A 17,976-nucleotide genomic window follows, 5' to 3' on the forward strand; every position below is an offset into this window, starting at 1 on the left:
TGAAATGGGGGCTGGTGAGGTGTGACGACTGTCACCTCGCTTTGCGCAACTTTTGCCATGGCTCTACACTTGCGCGCAAAGCCGAGTCTGGGATTACAAAAATAATAATTTCGGCATTCACATGGTAATAAAAATTCCTTATGATTGCTTAGTTTTTCAATTCGATATTTTCAACGGCACTCTACGCTATCTATGCATGGAGCCTAAGAATTTAAAAATGGCTTGTAAAAAGGTAGTACAGTTCGTACCTAGTGATACTCTAGTATTAAAAACTTTATTGAAAGGATATTTCAGTGTTATGTGTGTTCAAAACCGATTAAAAAGTGCACTTTTTCCCGCCAGAGTTGCAAAAAATTTGATTTTTTAGGCTCCTAAGGTGACATAATAAATGTTGTTCTTCTGCTCCTAAATTGAGATTTCGCCACTCCAAAAACTGCTCCCAAATATGATTCAGCTGTCTCACACCTGCACAAACGACGCTGCCGTGCTGTTTTCTTTGATCTTGAAAAGGCTTATGACACAACATGGAGGTTTGGAATAATGCGTGACTTAGTAGAATTAGGCATCCGTTGGAAAATGCTGAATTGCTTGAACGACCTCATGGCTAATTGTTCATTTCTGGTGTGCCTGGGCTCAACCCACTTGAGGAATTTTGTACAGGAGAATGGGGTTCCTCAGGGGTGTATTCTAAGCACAACACCTTCTGTCGTAAAAATGAACCCCATATCCAAAATAATTCAGAAGTCTATTATGTATTCTGTGTGTGTTGATGACCGTCAAATAGCTTGCACATCCTCCAATTTAGTCACATTTGAGGGACAAGTACAGTTTACTGTAAATAGACTAGCAACATGGGCAGACAGGAATGGTTTCCAGTTTTCACCACACAAAACAGTGACTATTTTTTTCTCACTCAAACGAGGCTTGCAGTCCGACCCCACCCTGCACCTGAAGGAAATCGAATTACCCGTAAAAAATTAACACAAATTTCTCGACGTAACCTTTGACAAAAAACTCGCTTTCCTGCCTCACATCATTATGCTAAAAAAAAGCATTCCTCCTGTCACGCAAACACCAGGGTTCCAACAGATCATGCCTTCTATAAGTTTATCACTCGGTCGTATGCTCCGGCTTATACTATGGTTGCATTGTGTGCGGCTCAGCAAGGCAGTCCTACTTGAAATGACTGGACCCAGTACATAATTTAGGTTTACGTCTCTTATTTGGTGCAGTCTTTGTGTTGAAACCAATGAGCCACCACTCACTCACAGAAGAACCATGCTGACATGCTCATACATCCTAATGATTCGTTCGCTACCAAGGCATCTTCGCTATCCCTTAGTTACGATATGCCTGTCTAGAACACTGTTTAATAACAAACCCGAAACTGTTGCAGATGAGATCAGATAAGACTGTCTGCGTAGGGTGAGGGGGGTTCGGTTCCTTAAATGCACTGTTTTCCGGTAGTATTACCTTAAAAGCTGTTAAGGGCAAAACCTGGAGGCCCGAATATGCATAGCTGCATTGCAAACGAATATCAAAAATTGCTCTTTTCCAAACTGAAACTGGATGAAAGGGTGGCCATTACGGCCAGCCAGTAGTGACGTTAGACTCGGGAATCGAGTGGGCACGGCTGGCAGATTCTCCCACGGCTGCATGTGAGAAGACATTCGAGGTGCTTGAAGTAGTACATTTCTTCTAAAACTCAAAACATGTGCGAAAAGAGGTTAGGGAATCAATGCAACCATTATTGCTACACTGTGAGCGGCTGAGACTTGTCTATAGTCGTCCAGTTAAAGGTAAACACAGGCATCGCGAGGTGTTGTGGTGAAGCTGAGAGCTAGGAAATAGGTACACAAACAGCAGTGTTGAGTGCTAGATGGCATATTGGCCGTGCTGATTGAACCACCTTGCGTTTGTGAGAAGAAAAAAAAAAAAAAAGCTACCATAACGGAAAGTCCTGTAACGGGTTGTCTAGTGTATACAAATTCGGTTTCAGAGTCATATTATCAAAGTTCATATCCAGAATTTTATTATTATTTTTTGTTTTTTGCTAACAAGGTGCCTGCGCCAAATATTTCGATAATTAATGATGCCCGCCTACGTAAAACGTCATGCAGCAATGAAGGCACTGCAGTGTCTTTGCTGGCGTTGTGTCTTCACTGGCATCGAGACTCAGTATTGCAACCTTGTTTTTACCGATTCTGCCAAATGTAGTTCTCCTTTTTCCTCTCTTTTTCTTATTGGTGAGTGAAATGTTGCCAACAGCAGCTCGTTTTATTTATTTATTTATTTATTTATTTTTGATGAAGCGGTTTGAACTGAATAAATTCCGTGCAGTGCGCTGCGTAGCTGCCGACAGGCACCGACAGCAGCTTATCACCTCGTGTCGGCTGTATGGAGGGAACTTTCAGAACGAAGTTCGCTCGGTGTAAAATTTTCTGTGGTAGGGTGCCATCTGTTCGTGGGGCTGAGCTACATGAGCAAAGACACAGCGCCTGCTGCCACGTCGCCTCTGGGTTGCTCTCAGTGTGGATAACTGAACCTCCATGACTAGAATCAATGGCGGCGTGAGTCGGGGGCGTTTCTTTTGCTGAAATATTAGTTGTAGTTTGAAAAAGCGTCAGCAACAGTCGAAAAAGAAAAAGGGATGACAAAAATTGAGCAGCGTAAAGAAAAAAAAAAGAAGAGAACGCCCCTGGGGAGATTGAAACTAGTGACATCTAAAACATGAAGCCGGCGTTTTACCTCTCGTCCACATAAACAGATGGTGATTTCTTGCAAAATACAGTAGGGTGCCTCGATGACAGCACCACCATACAGTGTGGAGACACCTTTGAATGGTCCCGTGCCGCCAAGGGCGCCATTTTGGGTCAACGAGCTTAACGCACCGAGTTAGTAGGGATTGGGCAGCTGGGCGGGTGGCGTGACCACTTGGCGCTCCCCTTGTTAGTGGAATGAGCCATCGCATTGGACTACGCAGCCTTCAGTTGTTTTTGTCGTGTTTACTTCAGTGCTTTTAATGTTTGGTTGGTGTTGGGTGCGGATATGTGCGGTGAAACAAAGCTTAGGAGATGTATTGGTTTCTTATACCCCTGCTACACTGGGGTCTAAATGTCATTTGAACCAAATGTCATTTGGCTCAAATGCCAAGTTGTGCTGCTACACTAGGTTTTTAAATGCCATTTGGCTCAAATGACATTTGAGCCAAATGAGCACCGAGAGAGACATTTAAGATTTCAAATGCCATTTCCAGCACTCTCGGACGCAGCGTCTTCGATCGGCAATAAAAAATATAATACTTGCGTACGTAAAACAAACAAAATATTGTTGTTTGTGAAACTTTGTTCACTGTTTATTTACTTAAAATACGAAATCAACATATTTAATTTTCATACTCTCAAAACCAGTGGGTCAGTTGCAAAAAACACAAACAAAAACAACGCAAGAGAGCCATATTTAGAGTCAAAACTGGTGCCTATTCTAATTTGATATCATTTTACTGCCTCAGACTGCTCCTAAGTTTGATTGTTGTATTAGTGTACGAAAACGGAACGGGGCAACAACAGCACCACTACAGCACAGCGAACAGTTGTGAAAGCTTTCAAATGCCATCGAAATTGTAGTGTAGCAGGGCGGATTCTGAATGGCATTTGAAGCAACCCATTTGAGTCAAATGACATTTGGTTCAAATAACATTTGGACCCCAGTGTAGCAGGGGTATTAGATGCACTAACAGGTACTTAAACTCGTCAGACGCTTCTAAGGTTTGGTATAGGCCTCATTGATATGGGCGCTTTTTGCAATGTTGTACACCTGGCTTTACCCAATTAGAATACAAAATTATTAGTATTAGTATCTGTTTCTACCAATGTAAATTATTTCCAGTGGTTTCAATCACTACAGTTTCCACATCTACCTTGATGGTGGAATACCCGGATGCGTGTGCTTTGAAGAAAAATACACTTTTGTATGAGTTCGATTACCATGTGGCCATGGATACGTCGCAACAGTTAACATGCTTTTTCTGCAGTTGTAAACTTTGTGCCTTCTGTTTCCATGAGTGACAGACAGCATGGAAGTTTGAGAGCTGAAGCGAAACTCTTGCGTTTGTTGTGGTCATTTTATCGAGAGTCAAAATAATTCAACCACCCAACAGCCCACTCTACAAAACCTCCCTCCTCCCCTCCCCATTTTCACACCTGTGTGAAATAAGAGCTGGTACTGAAAAACGGCCAAGGCGATAAAATTTTGGCAGAGTGTTAACGTCAACCTGTGTTTTTAATGCACACTTAAGCATTCTCTGCTGAGTACCTTGATGCGAACTGTGTAGTGCCTTGTCAATACATGTCAATACATTTAACATTATAAAAGTAAATGTAAATTATTGAAAGAAAAAGAACAAAATAATCACCAAACGGAACAAGTCACCCTATTTGGATAGTGACAGCCAAATCTGCCAAATCTTGCAACGACAGTTGCAGGAACCACACAAAAATAAAAATATATTGAAAATGAATGATTAAATTACAGTTCTGCCTAATAGTGCGCTTTCATGCGTGTCTAAAAAAAAAAAAAAGAGAACTGAGAATAAACTGGCAAAATCAACGTGTATTCCAATCCCGCGCTCTCACGTGATTAGCTGTCTAGATTGAGGCATTTAATGCCTATGAGAAAACACAAGGTTGGCGAAATGGAAAAACTGCATAGGTATTTTTACGCATTATTAGACAATTCGCAAAATTTGTAAGTTCAACTTGTTAAGCAGAGCAGGCAAACTAAAGGGTAATGATTGCGTGTCATAACTGCAGGGTTCGTACAGGTCCTTGAAAACCTTGAAAACCCTCGAATTTAGAAGGGTCAATTTCAAGGCCTGGAAAGTCCTGGAATTTTTAAATGGTCCTTGAATACCCTTGATTTTTCCGGAGAGAATCAATGGCCCTGTCTTTTCACAAGAATTTAAAGTGTTTGTCGTGGATTTTAGGTGTTAACAAATGTAAAGAAACATTGTAACAATCAAGTTTCAGTGTATTGCGTGAAATTACGAGTTTGGTGGATTGTCATTATTACGAGGCAACATTGGGAGCAGCACTCCTCAATAGAATCCATGTCACAATACAATCCAGTGAAAGCCGGCTTCTGTTCTCTATCTTGCATGTTCCATTTAGTCTGTGGACGGCCGCTCATTGCATGTTTGCTGTGCCTGATACGCTCCATCTGCGTTTGCTTTTATGTGCAAATGGTGGACGCGTACATAGTTCGTCCTGCCTTGCAGCAACACTTGCCGATTTAATTTCAGCTCATACTCTTGCTGACAAAGAAGAGGCAGGCAACTTTAATGAAGTTTAGAAATCAAACAGCCTCAGAAAAACACCAAGAAAAAGGAAAGACCTCTAAATACCAACTGTGAAATAAAAAATAAAGCTGGGGGAGCATTCACAAACCCGTTAGCGCCTATCTAAATGTGAACTAATGTGCTTAGGTATTGGGCAATAGCAAAATTTGGAATTGTGTTGAAAAAGTTATAAATAATCTCAGATAAAACATTGGATGGAGGCCTTGAAAATGGGTTTTCTGGTCCTTGAAAGTCCTTGAAAACCCTTGAATTTTTGCTTTTGAAGCCCGTATGAACCCTGAACTGGTTTGGAGAGTATGTACAAACCATTTTTCTGCATGCTTTGTCATACAAAGTTTGGCTTTTTTCTGTTCTTTTGATAAACATGTCATGAATGGTCTTACATTGTTAGGACGCGGTAATTATATAGTGGAAGCACTGGGAGAATGCCATATTTTAGAAAAGGCTGGCTGGTAGACTAAAAAAGGGTATATTTGAAATGCGCTGCATAGCCTTCTTTTGAAGCAAGTGTAATTTTGTTGAGTGATTCTTGCCGTGCCCCACACGATGCAACAGTACTGAAAAATGGAGTACACCAATGCATTGTAGAGCAGTGGTTCGACTTCCTCGGGAAGATTGATTGATTGTAGGGTTTAACGCGCCGACGCAACGCAGGCGATGGGGCGCGCCGTAGTGGAGGGCTCCGGATTAATTTTGACCACCTGGGGATCTTTAACGTGCGCCGAAATCTCGCACACACGGGCGTTTTTGCTTTTCACCTCCATCAGAAAAGTGGCCGCCGCGGCCGGGAATCGAACCCGCGACCTTGTGCTCAGCAGCGCAACGCCTTAGCCACTGAGCCACCGCGGCGGGTTTCCTCGGGAAGAATATGCTGCATTTTATTCATTACACCAACTGCAGAAGGCACTTTAGATTGGATACAACCCACTTGCTCATTCCAAGTTAGATACTTGCAAAAAATAACTCTGTTATTTCTATTTTGTTGTCTAAATGAACATTGACTTCTCTTAGTGTTTTTCACCTCATTAGGAAGAGGACCACTTTTGTTTGATGGCCATTTATTTTTAAACGGTTTGCATTGCCCACTTCTTTCATTCAATTCATGCATTATTTGCCTTTTCCTCTAGCTCTGTCTCAGATGCGCCAGTAGCAAAAACAGTTGTCATCAGCATAAGAAGCTATTTCTGCATTTTTCTGCATTCCAATCCATGTCAAGATACAATGCAGTGGAATCCGTTTTCTGCTCTGCATCTTGCATCTTCCGTTGTAGCATGTGGATGCTCACTTGTTGTGTGTTTGCTGCACCTGATATGCTTCCTGTGCATTTGATTTTACATGGCAAATGGTGGATGTGGACATAGTTGAAGTCTGTCATGCAGTTGTGGCCGAGCAAAGAGCCGTACAAATACAGGGTTTCGCCAGACCCAACGAACACAAATCATGTGAAGTGCAAATCATGCGGGAATATGATTGACATGTTGCAGCGTTACAGCGCAAATGGATGAAGCACATAGAAAAATGCACAAGATGGGTGCTGTTCGACATTTCATCAGTTTGATTTGAAATATGTTCGACATTTCATCAGTGGGAGAGTCGGTGCTAAAAAGCCATGGCAACATGAAGGCAGGAGGTGGTAGCTCCTTAAAAGTACCGGGTGCTGTGCACGAGTGCCTGATTTATTAATTCAACAACTTCACATGATAAAACCACACTTAAAATGATACGCAATTGACTCACATTACAGATTCACGGAAGTTGCGTTAGCCAGGTTACAGATAGGCCACACACGTGCAACACACTCGCACCTGCTCACTGGATCGTCAAGACCCCTGTGAAGGAGGTGTGTAGAACACCTGTCTGTAATCCACATCCTTTTTTAATATAAGGCACTCGACACTACACGACACAAACACTTTCCAGAACTCTTCAGACAACACATTTCAGTACATCCATCACAATTTTTAGCTGGCAAACCCATGTTTTCTCTTAGGCACACTCTTAAAGGCCAACTGCACTCAAATTTTTTTGTCCGAATTTGATCCAAATAAGCAATCTAAGCTCTTAAAATCACCGTGGTGAAATCCTGAGCTTCGTAAGCACACCGCACACTAGGTACCGTCGTTCAAAGTAGCTCCAAGCAGACAACATTTGTACCTGGCGGAGAGTCGCCGAAACAAGTTCTGAGCGGCCTGTGACGGAGGTTGGGGAACCTGTCCCGTGAGCTCGCGCTTCTCCGGCGACTTGCACAGCGCCCCGCTGGGCGCAGGGACGTGTTCGGCCAGGGTTTCTCTGCTACACCACCGTGCTGTACCGCTGGCACCATCACATGTTTTAAACTAACCGCATAGGTAGCAATATCGGCCTTTTTTTTTTTAGTGCTATAAAAGAGATTAGAAGCCTACAAACTATATGCACGCTTGGAGCTAGCAAAACTCTTTTTACTTGGAAATAATATTTCTACTAAACAAATAGTGCGACACGCACACTTGCCTTACATTTGTCATTCCTATTGCATCTATCACAGGAAAAAAGGATCTTTTATGAAGTCTTGACCACTTGCAGTTCTGTGTCCAATATTTGCAATATTTGGGCTGGGTCAACACCACCTCAATCCCTTAGACCTGTTCAAAGTTTTGCGACCTGGCTGGAGTTGTACACACCGGTATAAACATTTGTGCGACTTTTGCCTCACTCACTAAGTGAACCAAAATGAGCCTTGCTCATGGTAACAATTACATCCGCACAAATATCGGCCGTCGTCTTCGCAAAGTGCAAACGCTAACAAACCGCTCCTCTCATAAACAATAAACTTGATTTTTTTCAATTTCCAAATGAAATATTACTTTGTAGAGCACTAAATTTAGTTTACTTGAAAGTAAAATGTTTTCAACAGCACATGTCTTTGATGAAAGTAGAAAACAGTGGCAGATAGGTAACTTTTTTTGTGCTTTAGTGTATCATTTAGCTGTGGAGGCTGGCTTATAGTTTTAGATTCCTTTTATAATTCTATTCTCAATGTGCAGCAAGGCGAAAAATACTGGGCTGATATTCACGATGCTGTTTGCAAGTAATGTATAGTAAAAATAGTGATTGATCTCCGCCTGCGTGCGGTTTATTCCCTTCAAAGAGAGCGATGTGACAGCCGAGGCACTGGCTAACCAAAGCTGCTTTTCAATATCATACAAGCAACTAGCTTTGTAAACCAGGGCCCGCTTTTTTTACTCTTAATGCCAAGGATTGTTACTACGACAGTTATTGTGATGGAAAAATAACTGTCGTATGGCCTACTTCATTTTGATTTATAACAACGCGATGTTGGAATTGCGCCTAACTCCATTATCCTGGGCAAACGTTAGTGGGAGTTCTTCTGTGGAAATAACAGTGCGAAACGAGATGCTACCATGCGTATTTGAAGGCGGCTCTGAGCAGCCGGTAATGGCCGCCTTTTCTATTAAGTTTCGGTTCCGAAAACACCAATGTTGTGAGCCGTTTGCGTCGCCCGCGTTCATGTTTGAAATGTAGTATTTTGCATTTCGCACTCTTTTCATGTGTACTATTAGATGACATTATTTTTCCATTGTCGAAATTTTTAGTTCAGTTGGCCATTTAACTCTTTCGCTACCGCGCCTATCAAAATCGATCAATTTGATCGATACTTTTGGGAGCGCCTTTTCATAGCGTTCCAGGCGTTTCTCGAACAAGTAAAGCTGTTCGGAGTTAGATCAGAAAATGGCCTTTCAAAATCAGTTTTGTTTTCATTTTTGCGACGGAAACGTGATTTTTGACACGCTTTTGAATCACCTGGGTGTGGAAAAGGGGCGTGGTCATCGTGCGTCACTGCTACCAACGAAGAATGCGTGCAACTCGTAATTACTCTGCACCAGCGCTTGTTTTTTGCTATCAGGGCATGAATGGGGAACTAGCAAACGATTTTCAATCGTCAAGTTCACCCTCTGACAGTAATAATCCCAGAAACCGGCTGAAAATGTCAAGCAGTGCCTGGTTGCAAAGCTACTTTATGATTTTAGGCAGTTTTATTGCCTTTGCGCACGTTGTTCTAAGTACTGTGGTAGTTCTACTTACCCCAGGACCATTCGCAAACAGTTTACAATAGTTTCGGTTTCGTTTCTGCATCGCGAAATTCATATTTAGCGCTACTACGCAGTTACCCAACTTCAAGGCTACCTGCCATGGTGCCTGGAGCGTCCGCGACTGATCCTCGAACATAGCACAGCGCTCCTGATTTCCCGCACCCTAACCCGATTTCTGCGATACGAACTTCAGATGCAAGTCAAAAGATCACACCCAGTCGCCAGATATCTGTTCCGCCGAGGACAGCGCTTCAAACCGGCCTTACACTGCCAGCTGTTCGACTTCCAGTTTCGTTTCCATGCGAGGGTATATCCGGGTGTCTAATGTTGCTGCTTAGTTGAACTGTCTATTCGGACGGAGTCTCCGATAAGTTTTTGTACTGTTTCATTTGAAAAATGTTAGGTGGCGCTGCAATAGAGGAGGCTCGTTGTGCTGATCTTTTTCATCGCGCAACTGCTACTAGGCCAAAGATCGCAGGGCACGATTCTAGCTCATCGTACCTCATTTTTGCGAGCAAGGCTACAATTGCGAGTAAGAAGATGATAATAAAGCTCAGCTTTATGTTTTGAGAGATAACTGACCGTGAACGACAACAAGCATCAGCCACGGCATTCGGTTTTCAACTTCATGCATGTTTTTTTCCGCATCGCGTGCTAGTCCCAAATATTGTGCTCGCTGTAAATGCAAATTCAGCCATTGACATGATGTTTTTACGTTATGTATGCAAATTGATGCTTCTGATAATGACAAACCACCAGATTTATTCCAGGAAACCACCAGAAATTGCACATTTTGAATTGGAGGTTGGGCTTCACCGCATGACACGAGCACCGTGCATGCTAACATTTTTTTTTATATCTGACAAACTGTTCCACGCAAGTCGACATTTTTTCTAGGGCGTGTTTTTGAAATGTTTCCCTACAAAATGTATATTCTAATTTTTTTCTACTACCGGTGGTTTGATAAACACAACTCCTTTTTTATCATTTTTTTCGACAACTTGACAAAAATTTTGATTTTGATTTTTTTTACAACTATGATATATAAAAACCTTTAAAAAACTGGTGTTATTGGAAAGGCCGTTAAATAATCCGCATTTTGTGTTCCTGCAATTAGTGCCTAACCAATTTTTTAGCAGGAAAAAAATGTTTTCTTGGACCCCTAAAATTAGTCAATTTTCCGGCGGTAGCGATAGAGTTAAGCATTTAGCAGAGACGAAATTTTTTTACAAGGCGTTTTGTATTGTGCATGATCACAACCTATTCCTAGACTCCAGCCTTCTTAACTGTCTTTTAGCTTTTCTAATTTTTACTTTAACAGTGTGATCGTTATTCCTTTTTATTTTATCCCATTTTTTTTAAGTAGTTAAATTCCTGGCGCTCTTTGCTCTTTGTTGACCTTGTGCCAAAAAGAATTAGTCGCCCCTTTGAAACTGCTCTGCAGTCAGAGAGGTTTAAATGCCACCTTTTGAACTGATTTGAAAGCTGATAGTAGCCAGTAAGAGAGCTTGATGCGGGAAAAAAGAAGAAAAAAGAATTCTGCTTTTGTGTGTCTGCTGCCATCTCACGGCCGCCGCGAGCACTTCCGCCATGTTCAAGGGTCCAGCCTGAAAGCGGAGCATCTGACTGCGGATAGGTTTCGGCGAACTGGTGTTTTCTGTTCACCAGGATGCCCACATACTGTTGTGTGTGGAGCAAAGATGCTCAAGGGAGAAAGGTAAGAACTCTAGAAGATAAAGTATTATATCGTTTGTGGTGTCGTCGCAGGTGCCGCAACAAACGTGCGCGTTGCTACTTTCTTGTGTATGCGTGTCGCGTGCGCTGCGGATCGTATTTGTGTTAGCTCCGTCCATGTAATAATGACAATAACAATCTGTGTGATACGAAAGGTGTTACCAAAGAACCGCCGGCTCGTCTTAAATCAGTCATTTACTTCGCACTAATGCAGTGGAGATTGCGGGCTGCTACTACGGTGATCAGTGCGAACGCGATCGAGGCTCTGAAACAATTTACCCCGAATACTAAATCAAATGGCTAACGCATGCGTGTCCAATACTGATAGGTTAGCGTTGGTTCTTGCTTGTTTGGTGTTTGAAATTATTTCATCCTTCGGAAGGCGAAAGTGTCAACTGGTGTTCGAACAGAGAGGCTGCAACACCTGTGTTTACACGCTTTGTGAGTTGAAGGCAAACTTAGCTGCTGCATTCTATGGCCTGATGTACTTTCTGTACTGTTTTCAAGAATCATTTTACGTGCCCACAATAAAGAAGATCTTCTGCGATAAGTTTTGCACTCTCTGCTTGCACCAAATGCAATGTATAATATGCTTGAGCGGTTGCGTAAACAAACTCCGTGCTGAACCCCACCCATTGCTTCATGTGTGATTGTTCTTGCCATGAATGACGATTATCTGGCACAGTCAGACAACAAGAGCCAAGAAAACACGCCGAGCGCAAAAAAAGAAAAAATCCCTCGCTGTTCAAAGAAGCTTGCTCCACTTTGCGGGTCATTGTGAAGGTTAGGTTCACAGTGTACGGGTATGCATTCTTTTTCCGGCTCCGGTAACGGGCATAATGCACAGCAACAGCTGGACCAGAGCCACTGCAACCAAAAAACAAACCCTTGAAATTAAATACAGACACAGAAGCATTACCTGTTTAAAAACTACATAAGCGCTTAAAATTACGAGCAGGGAGGAGAGCGGGAATACAGAGCTTCTAATTTTTACTACAGTGTGACATGGCCTTTAATGCAACCCTTGGGAATAAACAGGGTAGCTGGTGGTTGAATCACTTGTCACGATTATAAAATTGAACTGCAGTAACAGCTTTGCATGACAACTAATGTCCCTGGAACAAACAATTCGCCTGTGCATGAGACGTACAGAAGTATGTTTTTGTGCGACAGAGCCAACACACAGTCCGTCGTGATATTTCTATGAAAACCAGTTTCAATTCCTCCCCAATTGCGCTCGATCGTTTGTACTCTGCACCTAGGTATTTCATTTAGTATCGGGGCAAGAATTCCTTCGTTTTTTCCTTGCAAAACGATTTGCAATTGCTAATTCACTCTGCACCGGGGTGTAGCATTGCAGTAGTATTTTTTTTTTGGACAACACAGGCTTTCGTTTATCTTCTTTTTTTTTTTTGCGAACGACCCAATATTGCGGTTAAAAAAAGAGCAAGCGCAAAGTTGAATAATGAACGAGCGAGCACTTCTTGATTTTTTTCGCTTTTATACGGGAGATGCAACACAGTTTGTTGCAAAACATGATACCCCCAGCGCGACTTGAACACACATGAGCCATCAGCCAATATTTGTTGCATTAATTAAGAAACGCACATAAAGTGAAATAAAAGTCGCGTGTTGCAGCTGTCCAGGCGACTGATTTTTCAAAACTTTGATTTGCAAGCGGCGTTGATGGCTCGGTAAGTTTTAGGCCAAGAGATGATATAATTCATTCTAGGCACCGTATAAGAACTTTTGCGCAAACTTAAAAGCACGTACAAATAGCAATGAAGCAAGCGTACTTACCTGCTGCACCGCTTCATTTTCATGGTCGGCAGGCAAACATACGATTCGTTGGCAAACTTGTAACTGCGCTCGTGGTGCCGCTGCGATTGCATTTTGGACGCATAATATGTCTCCGCGAAGCTGTTTGGGTACTGGGGCAACACAGACAAGTCCACACACCGCTCATAAGTCATTACGTGCGATCAAACGCTACGAGACGGGCAGCAAGTCAGTAAGACCCAAATAAACACATGTGTAGCACATGTACCGGTGACCGGTGCTATCCTTCAACATGGCGTCGAAAGGAGGGTTCACTGTGGCTTCGACAGATGGCAGCACTTTTGCATAAGGTCTGTTGGAAGTGAACGTTGCCATGTGGGTTCCTTGGGCAGGAGAGAAAGGGAGGTGAGGGGAAACTGGAGATGGCTTGCTTGCGTGCTCACTCTTTCTCGTGAGCCTGGAGGAGGAATGTTGAAAACCAATGTTGGGAACTCACTTTAAAATTTCCTTTCAGAGCGTGGAGGGCTCAAAAAGTGCATCATGTCTCTGTGAGCTTGCAACAGGGCCTGCCTTGTAGTGCTACCGTGCATGACAGAAGAAGTAGTGCTCTTCTGGCATTACTTGGCCATTTTTTTGTCACGTTTGTGCTCACTGTTGAAGGAAGCATTCATCATTGACGTTTTGGAGATAAAACTGACTTTCTAAGAAATAATCTGTAGATTTCACTTATTACAAACTGTGGATATAATGAATGAATTCAGCACCACTTACACTGAGCAAGTTGGTATTGTTTCATAGGGAAAGCTGTGCAAAAGCACGCACACTCACACACTTTGGAAGAGGAAACGGACGACAGGGCGCAACTGCTGGGTTTCCTTTAAAGGGACCTTGCAACACTCTTCATGCAGTGCAAGTAAACCTGCGCGACATTTAGATTAGACTTCCAGGAACACCTGAGCCAAATATTACATGCGCACGTGAAGCGGTAAGCGCACAAATCGCCGTGAAAGACGCGGAAAAACCAACCACGCTCTCTTCAATTCTCCTCATTATGCACCCCTGGCATGGCCTCTGCGACGTCAATCGGACCGTGGCGGTCCTGGCTGTCCTATTGGCTGTCGCTGGTCAACTTCGCGGCTAAATTCTGGCATTTCCTGTGACGATCAGCCGTCGCCGGCGCTGTGTATGAACCTCTTCTATGTCTGAACCTGTCCGCATGCTTTTGGTGTTCCTTTTGTTTTGAGTGCGCGCGGAGTTTGAGTGGCGAACTAAATATTCCACTTTCAATGAGCCCACTTGACAACAAACGTTTATTGCTCTGAAAACGCCCTACCAGCCTGAGCGCGTGCTTGCGAGCAGGCCACCATGCCTGCTTTTTTGTGGCACCAGACCGGAAATAGACCCGTCCACGTTGCGGGGAAAAGGACGAAACTCCCCGGTCTGTGACATATCGAAGGCCGCCGAACAGAACACCGCGCGCCGCCCCCCTCTCCGGGAAAGAGTGCGCAGCTTTCGTCATGTTGTCCGCGGTTGAGTTGAGAGGGAACATTTATGCGCGATTTTTCATCGCGCGTAATTTCGGTGATAGTGAACGGATTTTTATAATTCTTGCGGGAGGAGATTGCTGGGACAATAGACTTTACCCCAAAATACATTCCGAGTAGTCGGTGGTAAGTGTTGCAGGGTCCCTTTAAGTGGGTGCGTGATTGCTGTGCTGGTCGCTTGCAGGTTGCGCTGAGCTTGCTGACGGGCCGCCGACATCAGCTGCGGGTGCACTGTGCTGCCCTGGGCCATCCTGTGATTGGCGACACCACATATGGTGGGACGGATGCTGCCCAGCATGGTCGCATGTACCTGCATGCCTGGGCGCTGCGGCTGCCCACACACCTGGAGGTGATCAACGTGGACACTGGTGGAGAGCACCCATTCTGTCGACTGCCGGCCTGGAGGGACTGCCTCCCCGGCAATGGTGCTGTCGGGACTGCTGGCCCAGATCTCGTGACTGTGGACAAAGTGTTTGAGCAGTTTGAGTGCCCGGGGCTCTTCCTGCCTTGGAGGATGTTTGTGCGACCGCTGCGAGCAGATAAGATGGAATAAACAGCCTGAGGTTAAGTATTGGGCAAGCTTAGTCTCCACCACTGTGCGCAAAGACGACTGGGCTGCCAAGCCACTTTCCGAGGAAGCCGTGCCTGTCCTGTGGTTACCACATGGTCTGGATGGTAGCCCAAGTGGTGCTTTGGCAACTCAATCCCCATGTTTGAGTACAGTAGCCGACCGTTTTTTCGGACTACAAAAATTCTGCCTTGCTGGATATTTCGGACTTTACTGAGTAACCGCCAGTTGTCCCATAGGAGTAATGACTCGCGGATTTTTTGGACTGCTCTTTTATTCGCACTATTTTTCGTTCCCCTCCAGGTCTGAAAAATCAGTCGGCTACTTTATTAGCCTCAAAAAGGGCACTGACGAGCATAAAATTGCGAAAACCACTCTATTTTTTATTACTATAGTACGTTATGTCAAGCTAGCACATTGAAATATATTAAAGAAAATTGAAACATATTTGGAATGCATTTTTTATGTCACATAAGCAGCCCCCCCATTTTGTTTTTCTGCTTTAGTTTCAATCTTTCATCTCAAGCATGTGGCAGGAGTCAGTTTTCTAAACTATTCTGCGAATTTCACACCACTGTGAAATAAAGTTGTGCAGATACATGGCCAGTGCTCAGTCTCGAATTCAGTAACAGAAAATACCTCTAATAAAGACATGTCGTAAACAGCTTCTACCGTGCCTTAGAAGCCACTCAAAAACTAAGAAGAGAATTTTCAAATTATATACGCAAGGTCTTCCAATGTGCAGAGTGATCCATGTTCAACTGTCATGATTGTGCCGAACTACCAGGGCTCAAGATTTATTGTGTTGCATTACAGGGCTGAAGGGATCAGATTTCAATTTAAATTTGTTCATTTCCACTCTAGAGAGCAGTGGTCTTTGGAAATAAAAGCTCTGAAGAGCTCAACAAGGTTTCTGTGCCCTACAGAGCATGGCAACATGCAATTACGACAATGCAGTCACGATCTTGCTTGCATTACAAAAAGGGAAATGTGACACCACTATGGCATACACCATTACAGCAAAGCAAAGTACGACATCGGTTACACAAGGGCGAAAAAAAAGAACAGGTCACTATAAAAGGATTACATTACAAGAAATTACTCTCGTATATAAAGAAAACCCAACAGAAAAAGCAGAACGAGACAAATATGTCTAATATAGATCTAGACCAGTGCATCGTTCTTGCTGTAAGAAGCCACACCTGACGTTGGGCCAGTTGGTCCTTACTGAAAGGTAGAACGTGCAGAGGAACAGAGGCCAAAAGGAAGGAACAAGCACCTCTGGTGTTTTCTTCTTCTGTCCTCAGTTCCTGTGCAGAGCAGTGCCCTGCCCTAGGAGTTGTAACTGCTCAGTGGCAGCTCAGTTCAAGAAGACCATGCCGGAGCACCATTTGTTAAAGCACTGCTTTTTTACCCATTTTTATGATTTAAAATAATGTCACCTGTTCATTTTGTAAGGTCTTTAAAAATGCACATTAAACACCACAGTGAGTGGACAAAAAAATTTGAATGAGTGAGAGATAGGGGGTGCAAACAAATGCTGACATTGAGTTCGTGTGCCTAACAGGTGAGGATGAGAGGGTGAGCATAGCAAGTTATGGTTTACAGTCTGGCTATGATAGTTTAAAAATCAGCAGCAGCTGTTGGAAGAACAGACTAGAAATGAGAGAAAAGAGAGGTTCTTGTTAAAAAATGGTGAAGTATGAAGGTTCCAAGCTTGAAGAATGAGACAGAATCGGTTGAGGTTCGGAAATTTAATCCCAAAAGCAAGGTTAGCGACATTCATGCCTGCAGCAAGGCAGAGATTGAGAAAACATTAGAGAAAAGGGTGCTTTTAGGAACAACTAGAACGAGTTTGTGTTTGCAGATACATGGTACCTGGTGATGAAAGTGGCTTTGTAACGAACCGTATACACGTGAAAATAAAATCAGAATGATTTTTACTTCCAGTTTCATGCTAGCAGTTGTAACTTAGGGGGATTTTATGACAGGGCTAATTTGGTTAGGGAACTTCTATGGGTAATTATAGACAAAGAAACGGTGCTAGCAAAGGTGGAGACAGGATGCAGCAGGAAATGACAGAATTACTTTATTTGTTAAAGGATGGTTGCAAAAGTATTTGTAAATTTAGATTTTACAACACTGAAAATGCTAACCTAATTCAAAACTTTGAGGGTGATGTCGAAAAGCCTGACAATTATAAACCAATCAGCAAACTTTCTGCACTCCATGCCAAAGTAGTACCGTATATTGAAATAAAAGGGTCAAAAAGAGGACTCCAGACGAAAGACTCCAGGCCGGTACTATCCTGCGTCTTCGATCTCTAGCAACAGCCCTGTGCCTTCCTTGTCTCAAGTCCTCTTTTTGGACTTCTTATGTCACTATGGGACCTTACCAAGGTGCTGATTTGTCGCTTTATCAATTTGAAATCATTGACAATGAAAACATGCTATTTTCTTCCACGCATTTGCAGAGACCCAGACGGCCCGTATTGTGTGCAATCTTTATATGTGTGAACTGGAACATTGGGGAAAATGAATCAAGTTGTATTTATCAAACGCTTTCATCACAAATTGTTTCTTGAAACCTTACTTGTGTTTGGCGAAATGTAAACGAGTCTTAGAAACCTGTGCGAAGTGTAAATCTATGGCCTTTGTATGGGAAGAGCACGACTGCCAAAGGGGAGCTGCACGCACTCTGGGGGTGGAGCACGGGCACAACCACTGCCCATTGTGGCCTACCTGGACCCGTCACTGGACACAGCCACTGGCAGACTCATCGCTTGGCCGAGCAGAAGAGCGCTGCAAGCACAGCACCAGTAAGGCCCCTAAAATTACTTTTAGGGGCCTTAAGCACCAAAGCCACGGCACATCGAGGTGGCTACACAGGCACACTGCTAGGTAC

General features: G+C 43.4%; 1 protein-coding gene across 1 annotated transcript in view; it reads left to right on the forward strand.

The window, feature by feature from the left end:
- Window positions 1-16,953, forward strand: part of LOC144176137 (RNA pseudouridylate synthase domain-containing protein 1-like) — a 66,362-nt gene extending 49,409 nt beyond the window's left edge. Inside the window, exon 3 of the mRNA XM_077705197.1 lies at window positions 14,689-16,953. Coding sequence (XP_077561323.1) covers window positions 14,689-15,057 — 369 coding nt within the window. The 3' untranslated portion in view covers window positions 15,058-16,953. The remainder of the gene's footprint in view (window positions 1-14,688) is intronic.
- The last annotated feature ends 1,023 nt before the right edge of the window (window positions 16,954-17,976 follow it).

The sequence above is a fragment of the Haemaphysalis longicornis genome, unplaced genomic scaffold, assembly GCF_048455015.1.
Source record: "Haemaphysalis longicornis isolate Haplotype H1 unplaced genomic scaffold, Haemaphysalis longicornis Haplotype H1 scaffold_1, whole genome shotgun sequence".
Classification (NCBI taxonomy): Eukaryota; Metazoa; Arthropoda; class Arachnida; order Ixodida; family Ixodidae; genus Haemaphysalis; species Haemaphysalis longicornis.